This window comes from Condylura cristata, unplaced genomic scaffold (genome assembly GCF_000260355.1).
Source record: "Condylura cristata isolate star-nosed mole 26May11 unplaced genomic scaffold, ConCri1.0 scaffold00002, whole genome shotgun sequence".
NCBI classification, from domain to species: Eukaryota; Metazoa; Chordata; class Mammalia; order Eulipotyphla; family Talpidae; genus Condylura; species Condylura cristata.
Genome location: NW_004567103.1, coordinates 5,643,007 through 5,653,455, shown reverse-complemented (window position 1 = coordinate 5,653,455; position 10,449 = coordinate 5,643,007). Strand labels below are relative to the sequence as shown.

Genomic DNA, 10,449 nt, shown 5'->3' with positions numbered 1-10,449 from the left:
GTCTGGAGATGTCTTGGGCTATTCCTGAGGTAGAGTTACAAAGCTCAACAGAGCACAAAAAGGAAAATACCCATGAAAAGACAAAGTGGTGATATGATAACACAGTAGCTTGTGAATGCAGACAGGTTATAGAGGTGTCCTCAGAACTGGGATGAAACCTTGCAACTCTCTCAGAGAACTTGACAATATACAGAGATATGCTTAGTGAAAGAGGAAAGAAAATGTGACAAGTCACTTATGCTGTGTCTACTTTGGTAAAATAAACATACAAGATAAGTCTGGGGTGGCAACTCTAGGCGACTGGACGTGCCTCGTGGTTTGACTCTATCTGTTGTCATGTCCACACGTGACCAAAACCAGCATGTTCCAGTCGGGACCACTCACCGACATGGCTTGGTTAATTGACCGGCTATATCCAGTTCACGGTGGGGGGGGGGCGGCCATGGAGGTCCAGTCCACACCTGGGTTTGCTGTAGTTTTGTGTAGGCTCCCAAGATGGGGTTTCCAAGTTCCCTGTGGAGTAGCTGAATTCATGCTATTCAGTGACTTGGTGAACAGCACAGACCTCCCTTGAGGCCATCAGTTAGAGTCTTCTTCCCTTGGTGACACTTGTGGGTTCCTCTGGTTGTGGCCCATATGGATTTTGCTGTGGAGCTAAGATCTGCACTTTCTTCTGGCATTTAACAGAGGAGATAATGTATATGCTTCTCATTAGGAAAATCCCAGCAATGACAGCAAAATAAGTACCATAAACTAGAAACTGGAGAAAACATAGAGTTAATTAGACTCAAAGTTGACCATCCATTTCATTGGCAAGTCTGTTGATGCTGTTGATTTGTATGGATCATGGGGTCACTGACACTTAGGATGTTAATGGGGTCAATTAGTTTCCCACAATTCCTTCTCTCATCTCAGATGACTCAGGCACGAAATTGTAAGAATTGCAGGAACAGGTTAACTGTGGTTATGGGGCCAGGTTGCATGGGCTCAGACGTAGCTGACATCACCCATAGTGAGAACAACAAATCCTGCTGATTCAGTGTCCATGCTGGGAGCACAGGGCAGCGCTATGTGAGGTCCCCACGAGTGAACTTCCACAGTGAGGGTATCTCATAGCCGCCTCACCTCCCCTTTTTTCAGATCCACACACAGACTGAGAAATGGGGCTAACTTTGTGTTCTTAATGGAGCAGGCAAAAGGGGACAAGAGTTCTGCGATTGTGAACCCCACCGCACCCCAGTAAAATGCAGTGAGCATGGGGACCTGAGGGCAGGAAGAGGAGACATGGGGACACGAAGGGGAGCGTGTCACTGTGACACTGTAGGAGTCAAAGGTAAGTGCTGACCTGTCATGAGAATGTCAAACCTACTTACTGTGTTGATGTGAGGAAGGGCCGATTTTGGTGTCTGCCCAAAGGTGGAACTGAAAGGCTCTAATGACTGGCAGTGGTAAGGCTGAAGGACACCTTGAGATTGCCTAGCTACCCTACACCCCACAGCGACATGGGAGGGAGCCAAAGTTGTGGCAGCTCACCTGGATGTTGACTGGCAGGTTGAGTCCCCTGGGATCCACCACAATCACAGTTATGATGGTCTGAATCACCAGGGCCAGGAAGGTGTTGATGCCAAACACCAGGGCGTAGCGTTCCACACTCAGGTTAACCGCAATCTGGAAGCTACCAGGAGACATAGCGCACGTTGACAAGACACACTTGAGACTGGCTTCAGACAGAAGCTGAGAGGAAGTGTTTCTTATTATCAGAGCTTTAGGCTTCATCAACCCAGTATAGACAAACCAGAGCAAGATGTGAGCGAAAAAGTACAATTACAGAAGAAAAATATGTTTAAAGGAAATACGGCAAATTCCTCCTCTCCAACTTAATATTTCCTTAAATCTAAGGGTTCTAGGTTCTCATGACTTGTGAACATTGGGTGATATCTGATTCTAGATTCTGTTTCACGGTGAATTTTTAGGGAAATGCACGCAATATCCAAAGATGAATTTTTGAAGTTATTTCTTACAAATACCATTTGTTTTGATGGTTTCTAAGTTTGGTAAGTAAACTGTTCTTAGTAAAATCCAGTGATAGGTGGGTTGTACAGTTGAGTGAATTTGTAATTTATAACTTACTTTTAATAATTGCAAAGACATTGAAATCTGATTACAAAACACTATGGAACCTGCCAGCTTTCGGTAGTCAGAGTCCACCTTTGGCAAACAGGTAGAAGACTGGGTTCTTGGTGTCTTAAAATGGAATGGACTAACATAATCTTACCTTAAAATCCTCACACTCAACACATATGAATTTGATTTATTAAGCTGACACAATTCAGTGAAACTGAGTAACTGCTAACAAGTTTTATCCTGTTCCGTTTCTTTATAATTTCCTCCCATATACTCATATTTTTATGTTTTATCTACTGTGTAGCAAATATTCTCACAAATTAAAAACCAAAATTTATAATGCTTTTGTCTATGTCTCCCATGTGATTTGAAATCCCAATGTTTCTTTTCTTAGGTAAATATCAAAGTACATATTCTATAGTGAGCTTTCTCTGCATTTGCAAAGGAAACCAAAATGTTAGTGGTTTTAAAAAGTGATCTCTGGTATTTACAGTTTCTTTTTTTTTGGTAACTGTTACATCTCTTTTTTCCTTATCCAACTGTTAATATTTCACACACATGCATGTGCCTGAAATAACTCAAGCAACTATTTGAAATCAGGGATGAAATGTACACTTAATCAAAGAGAATCATGTGGGACCACATCACCACATGAGGGTAAGATACTCCAAAAGACTCATCCCAGCCTGATGATGGCTGTTGCTACCATTTATGGGCCTGTACAGCAAGCTTTCCTTGATGACAAATCTCAGCAAGACTCAGAAGACTAATGGCTGACCCAGAGATGGTTTAATTGTACCTAATTTGAAAGGAGTAATCAACATTTAATACTGCAATACATTAAAAGTCTTTGGAAGTTCTCAAAGGACCTATAGGAATCAGAAAAGAGAATGTGATTTAGCTTCAGGAGGGGAAGGCAGTGCTGGGATACTCACGCCGCTATGGTTATAAGAAGCATGTAGCTGGACTTGAAGATCAGATAAGCAGCGTAGCACGCCCAGATGCTGGTGGTGTGATGCATGAGGAACAGAGAGGCTGCGTTGACAACCGAGAAGATGGCCAGCGCCAGCTCCCCCAGGAGATCCCAGTTGACGTTCACATGACCCACTGCCAAGGCGGCCACAGCCCCTGAGAAACAGACACCAGGAGGATCGACCTTATGAGAGGTACACAGGAGGTGCCAACACGCTCCTTTAACACCCAGGTTGGGCCTCCCTGGTGGCCAGGGGTTAAGTCTCAGCGCTCACACCAAGGCCTCAGTTCGACCCCTGCTCAGGGAGTGACCCCCAGGGTGCAGCAGACTTCTCTGCCTCTCTGGCTGCTCCCATCAGCAGTGGATTTCAGTAGGAGGATTGGGCTACTCTGCTCCCACTTTCAGCCCCTGCACCTCTGGCCTACACCCCAATATCTACGCAAAAATAAATGAGTAAACTCTTTAAACAAAACAACTTCCAGGTTTCCAGTAATTGTGAAGGTGAATACATTATTTTCACAAAACAGCATGACCTGCTGAAAGGTCAATTTCTCCTTTTCTCAACTGTTTCTTTTTGGCGCATCTCTTTATTTCTTATTCCTTCAATCATTGAGTTGCAAAAATGTAATCAGCATCAAATTCATTGCAAGCACTGCACTAAGAGGGGGGCTCTTAGTTCCCTGCCTGGGAAGAGAGGACAAGGCTGGCTGTCACTTAACACCAGCCTCTGAGGGAAGGGTCGCGGGTAAGCTAGCTGCTCTGCACAGGCGCCCAGCCGTCTGCTCCTGCCTCTCCTTTTTGTTTTACATTATCATATTTTAAAGGCTGAGTAACAGATATGATCCATTGGGCAATAAGTGTTAGTCTCCATCATTAATTGTAATCTTACGCAGTCTCCTTCCTTAAGGCCTTCAGAGGCTGGCCTATTTAAAGTGTTGGGTGAACAAACCTAGATTGATTGGTAGTGTTGAAAGACTGAATAATTAGCAGCAATTAAAGGTAGTAACTATATATTGATGCAGAAATCTATTCATGCTTTCAAGTTATTGATATTTTATGAACCTTTCTATCAATGATCTAGGGTAGAAGCATTACTACAGAGGAAGCAGAACAATCTCCACGCAGAATTTGGAATGAAGGCAGAGGTATCTCAGTGAGCACATTCAGCACAGTCCTGTTTCCAGGAAGCAACTGAGGCCTCCCCAAAGGGAGGCAAAAATAAAACAGATGCTACACACAAGGTCCCTGGAGCATGTTGTAAACAGGATGTGGAAATCTTCTACTTCCCAGAAAACACCTTCAAACGCTGCTAAATTTAAGTTTCCACTTACCAGGATAGAAATATTGTAAATGCAAAGGCAGGTTTCCCTCTGACGTTAGGAACCCCACTCTCATGTGCCTCCCATTTAAATCTCATAAGAAAATTTATGAGAGATTTTTGGTGTCTACCCCAGAAATTGCTACAAGCGACTGCAAGCTAAGTGAAATCACTTACTAACATACATATTCCAGCAACAATTTCAAAGTCATCATACTTCAATCCACTGTCTAAAATAATAAAAACCTATAGACAAGATGTTTCTTTTCCTTCTGATATTCAGAACAATCCTGGAAGCATGGGAGACTCTCCTAACTCATTTCCTGACGCCCACACAGAATCCTAGGATTGCGTCGTATGAATTTAATTGCTGCTTTGTCCTGAGCTCCTGAGTTACCTATCATTGTTACTTTAAAACATAAAATAGTCACGTTATTTTCCAGTGCCTTCCACTCCTAAAAAATATTGCCATTCCTTCTGAATTTCCAGATGTTGGCTAACTGGCGCCATTAAGCACATGAACAGCCTATGAAAGCCGACCGGTGCCCGGTGCGCACTCACCCCCGAAGGTCGCCAACGCCTCCACCGCCCCATTATAGACCAGAGAGTCTTGCGAAGCGGCCTTGGAATCCCACAGGACCTGGATGTAGTTCACCACCTGGTTGTAGCCCGCCGTGGAAGACGCCCACCACAGGGACCAGTAGAGCAGGCGCCGGCAGGAGTAGCATTGCCTCAGGTCACGCACCCACCGCACACACACCCCCCACGCCGAGCTGTCGGCCCTGGCGCTCCTCCCCCGGCCGCCGGCCAGCTGCCCCGAGACGGTGGGCACCCGCGAGGTGGGCTTCTCCTCGGCCCAGCCGGGCGCCTCCCACTCAGGGGCCTCCTCCACCGCGGCCTCCCTGCTGGGCGACTTCTCAACTTCCAGGCTGCGCTTGGCATGAAAAAACAAGCTCTTCCTGGGCATGGGGAGAAAAAGGGAGCACAGGCAGGCCAGGGAGACCGAGGCCAGGGAGATGGCGTTGAGGTAGAAGTAGGGCAGGCGGGCCAGGGACACCAGGAGCTGGGCCAGCACCGAGGCCACGGTGTAGGCCGCCAGCGTGACGCTCCTGCAGTAGCCGCTGACCCTCTGGTAGTGCTCGGGGCTGACCACGCTGTAGATGTAGGCGTAGTAGGCCACCTCGGTGGCCGTGACCATCCCGAAGAAGAACTCCATGACCTGCATGGCCTTCACTCCGTGGGCGAACAAGAGCATCAGCCAGGTGACGATGAAGCTGACCCCCTGCAGGATGATGACCGGCTTGTAGCGCAGGTAGTCAGTGAGGATGAACACCGGGAGCAGCAGCAGCAGGTAAGAGTACGTCCACACTGGGAAGACCTCATTTGTGATCTGCGGAGTGGAAGCATCAGGTGACCGCGAGCCGCAGAGCGAGCAGGGTCACCTCAGACATGCGCTCCTCGGACCTGTGGGGCCCACGAGCAAGTTCTGCGTCCCCGACTGGACAGGTAGTCTGTGATATCATGGAAAAGCACAAAAGGAATAATAATAAAAAAATCCCTGGGGCAAGAAAACTACCTCTTTCTTACAATGAGAAAATATTTCTATATTTATAGGCACCTCAGTGGAATGTTGGCTTAATGTTCAATCAGGACTGTAGTAAGTAAGCAAGTATGCACATTTGAGTTAGCTGAACATTGTTCATAGGCTTATTACAGTTATTTAGGGTCCTGAAAGATGGCCATTCCCATCTCGTTCAAAGCTTAACATTAGATCAAACACCTATAATATTAGGAAATTCAGTGACCTCCAGCCTTCCAAGGTCTGCTTTGAACAGGTAAATCAACCTGCAGAATTATGATGTGGAGACGATGTAATTCATTTTCTCATGGTCAGATTTCCTGTGCTCTGATGTTGCTTTGTGGGGAAGCAGCATTGGGAGCAGGATGGAGGAAAGACAACTCAAAGTCTAAGAAGGGAGAGGCCTAGAGGGGCTCACACCTGTGGAGGGGTGCCTCTCCCTGGGTCTCCCTCCAGCCTCCAGGCTCACATTTACTTGGGGGTGAGACTCCAGGAAGGTGGGCAAATCCGAGGAGGAATAGGTATGTTAGGGATGAGGACTGGGGATGCGTAAGTGTCTGGCACAAGCTGGGGGGTTGGGGGGGTGAATAGGGGTTGTTGTTTGGGGGAGCTTCTCTGTTGCTGCTGATCAAGACATCCTATCTCTATTCCCTGTTTACACGTCACTTCCTGTGGTCTTGCTGATTGTGCTAAAATGGCCATCATGCTGCCTGCTGTTTTCAGCAGATATCCTCATACCAAGACGTTGTGCTGGCAAGAGTTCCCTGCCAGACTATATTTTAGCTCGACCAGCAGCAACTTTGAGCAATAAGCAAAATGATAAGAACAATTGAAACCTCTTTCCCCCCAGCTACAATGATGTCACTCTTCCTCAGTCTGGCATCTGTTTACTATGGGTCTCTGGGGACTGAGTCAGAAATGCACGCGTCTCCCTGTTCAGTCCTAAAGGGAAACTGCAGAGGCTGTTGGTCTTGGGGGCAGGGTGTTTGCAGGGGAAGACTCCCGCCTTGTTCTGTGCCCCCCGCTTTCGACAGCGCCCTCAGCTGGTCCCGTTGTCAGTGAAGAGGAACCCTCAGCCATCTGAAAGTCTGGAGAGCTGGGCCAAACTTCTGAGGGCGGCCCAGGGACCAGATCCTAAGGATCACAGAAGCAACCCAGTGGGCTCCGGGTCCACCCTGCACCTGTGTATTTGCATGAATCGTGACACGTGACTCCTGGCACCGTGGGCTAGAGTTGTCTCCACCTGACTTTAGCACAGCAGAACAGCTCCCTCTGCCCTCACCACTCACCACCCAGCAGCCCCGCCCGCGGGCCTTCCAGAGGCCTGGCACCCTGCAGTGTTTTCTGAGCTCTGGTCCCAAAACCAGCTGGGGTCATTCTCCAGCCGGGCCAGTGCAATTTCTTGTTGTAAGAAAGAGGGAGAGTTAAGTGAGAGAATTTGACCTTCTGGGGGAGATAAAGCTCCCAGGGAAGTCAGCGTCTTACCTGTGGTGGCTGTTCACAGCCCCACAGTGCCCCCAGCAGCTTCAGCCCCGCCTCACACTCTGCTCACCCTGAGGCGGCCTGAGAGCTTCACCCAACCTTTCCTGTGTGGGCGACTCGGTGTCAGCCCGGTGCCACAGGGCCGCGGGGACGGGGCTCCCCACAAGTTACAGATCTGCGTCCCGGGGCACGTGTTTGGTTTCTCACTTGCAGTGTGAGGACGAAGGAGGACTTTGAACAGTTTTCCTACCTGACAGATGCGTGAAAGGGGCTGATGGAGGTCGGGGTAGCTACCTGTTTGCAGGGACGGGAGTCCCGGCCCTCTCTCCTCGTCCATGTCCTGCACACTTTAAGCACAGCACGACGTGTGTATTTACTTACCTCTTCGCTGGTAAGGTTTTTACTTGGGCCTGTTAGGTATGGGGCAAGGAACGGTTCCGAGGGCCTCATGGTGGAGAAGAATCCATATAAGCAGAGGATCACAGTGGGATAAATCCAGGAGGAGCTGGGCGACGTCTGGAAACAATCCATGACTGGTCACATGGAACAAAGCACAATGACCCGTGTTTAATCCAGCCGTGGGCTCGTGAGGAAACCTGACACCGTACAGGAGCGAGGGGGGTACACAGACATCTTCACAGCTGCGCGCAGCTGGCAGGGAAAGCCGAGTGATGAGCAGCTGCTCTCACCTGTCCTAAGGTGAGTCAGTGACTCGCACTCTGGTGAGGACTGTGTCATGCATTACTGCAGGTGCAGCTCACGTGTTAGTGTTCTCGGCGCACACGGGGATGAGCAGCTGCTACGAAATGGTAGAGAGAGACCGTGAAGGCTGAGGGGCAGTGAGCAACATCTAGCAAGATATCGGTGGCAGGTAAGCTGTCTGCAGGAGGCCCAACCCAAGAGTACCATGGGCGAGCAAGCCCTCGATGTCCCTCCATCTTTGTGCTGTGCTTCTGAAATGTTTGCACACACAGCAACCCCTGTTGGTCACACCCTTTATTCTATTAGTCTGCCCTTGGTCCAGATTGGCCCAGACTGACCTCCAGGATGATCTGCTGCGTGTCTGTGAATTATTCTTCAGTTTAAAAAGCAAATATTGAATTTAAACCATACCTTGACATTTTTTAAGATATGAAATTCCATAGTCCTCCCATTTACATACCAGAACTAAAGCTATGTTGGGAAAGGAAAGTGTTTCTTTTTATACTGCACTTTTTTTTTTTCTGGGTCCATTTCTCCTGCAAGTCCACAGTTTCATCTCCAGTGAGGAAGGTAGAACATTAATCCTTCTTATCTATTCTTAACCCTGAAATAAACTTGCTTCAAACTTTAAACAAGAAGTCTGGTTGGAGATTTCATTAGTTACTGCACAGAAAACAAAACAAACTGAAAATATCTTGCTTTTTCATGTGGGTTCAGTGTGCACAGGAAAACTGACTCTTATCTGCTCATATTTTGGATTGGATTGTATTCTGCTAAGGTTATATACTCTTTGTGTTCTTGGATGTGGTCAAGTTCTCTGGCATCATTTACAGAAAAGAAAATATCCTGCTTTCTGAATCCTTTCTTTTTTTGAAGCTTTATTTATTTATGCACACAAGAACTGGGGTACAGGCCAGAGGTGAGGGAGTGAGAGGAGTCACCAGAGTCAGAGTGGGATCAGAACAGGCAGACTGACAAAGTGCACTGCTGAGGGGAGCAGCTGGTGAGACAGGAGAGGTCTGCCATGCCATGTGGGTCACTCCCTGGCTGGGGATGAACTCACGCTGCAGTGGCTCTGACAGCTTCCTAGTGCTGTGATTCAACCCCCTGTGCCACCAGGGAGGGCCCCGAATCCTCTCTACATATTATTTCTTAAATTCTTTTAATATTGGGGCCCTCCCTGGTGGTGCAGCAGGTTAAAGCACAGCACTAAGAAGCTAAAGCCACTTTCACATGAGTTCGATCCCCACCCACCCGGGAGGTGATCCATATGGCCGGCAGACCTCTCCTGACCCGCCCGCTGCTCCCCTCAGCAGTGTACTTCGTCGATCTGCCTGTTCTGCTCCCTGCTCTGTCTCTGGTGAATCCTCTCACTGCCCCTGCACCTCTGGCCTGTACCCCAGTTCTGTGTGCATAAATAAATAAATCTTTAAAAAAAGTCCCTATAATATTGGGCAAGCTTATATCGTTTCCCCAAGTGAGGCCATGGATGTTTATAAGATGGTTTCAAGCCATGTAGCCAAGTTTGGATCCCAGGTAGTCTCGAGCCACCTGGCCCTTCTTGCTGCCCCGCTCTTCCGAATCCAGCGTCCTGTCATCCCGATGCTGGTATTAACCCCGTGCCCTGTCCTTCCGGTGGGGAAGAAAGTATTTATGACACACCGACACTAAGCACTGTGGCTTAATATATGGAGAGCTCCAGGGGAAATGGGCCTGACAGTGGGTCAGAAGGAAGTTCATGCTCGCTCCAGAAAAGCGTGGCCCCCGGGCAGAGATCCAGGCAGCCTGGCGGGAGGGGGCTTTTCGAGAGACTGGAGGGGTACCCCCGGCACGGAGCTCTCTTCCCACTCCCCTTAATATTGTGGCCCAGACAGCGCTCGGTTGCTCTTTTAGTTAAATCAGGGAAAAGCAGTTTCTTTTTAGTCAATAAAACCTTCGGGCCCTCCCTGGTGGCGCAGCGGGTTAAAGCACAGCACTGAGAATCTAAAGCCGCTTCCGCATGAGTTCGATTCCCGCCTGCCCCGGAGGTGACCACATGGCGAGCCAGACCTCTCCTGACCCGCCCGCTGCTCCCCTCAGCAGTGTACTTCATTGATCTGCCTGTTCTGTTCCCCACTGTGCCTCTCACCGCCCCTGAGCCTCTGGCCTGTACCCCAGTTCTGTATGCACAAATAAATAAATCTTAAAAAAAAAAAAAAAAAAAAAACCTTCGAAGAAGCAGGGCAGTGACGATGGGCTGATCCCAGTCAGGCCGGCTTGTGAGCAGGACTG

General features: G+C 48.5%; 1 protein-coding gene across 1 annotated transcript; it reads right to left on the bottom strand.

Annotated features, from left to right (window-relative positions):
- Positions 1 to 583: 583 nt before the first annotated feature.
- LOC101633067 (thiamine transporter 2) lies at positions 584 to 8,007 on the bottom strand. The gene is made up of 5 exons (XM_004674785.1): positions 7,858 to 8,007; positions 4,977 to 5,805; positions 3,060 to 3,252; positions 1,534 to 1,675; positions 584 to 760 (listed from the first exon to the last, which is right to left on the bottom strand). Exons 1-5 carry the CDS (start codon positions 8,005 to 8,007, stop codon positions 584 to 586), a joined length of 1,491 nt encoding a protein of 496 aa, XP_004674842.1.
- Positions 8,008 to 10,449: the final 2,442 nt, after the last annotated feature.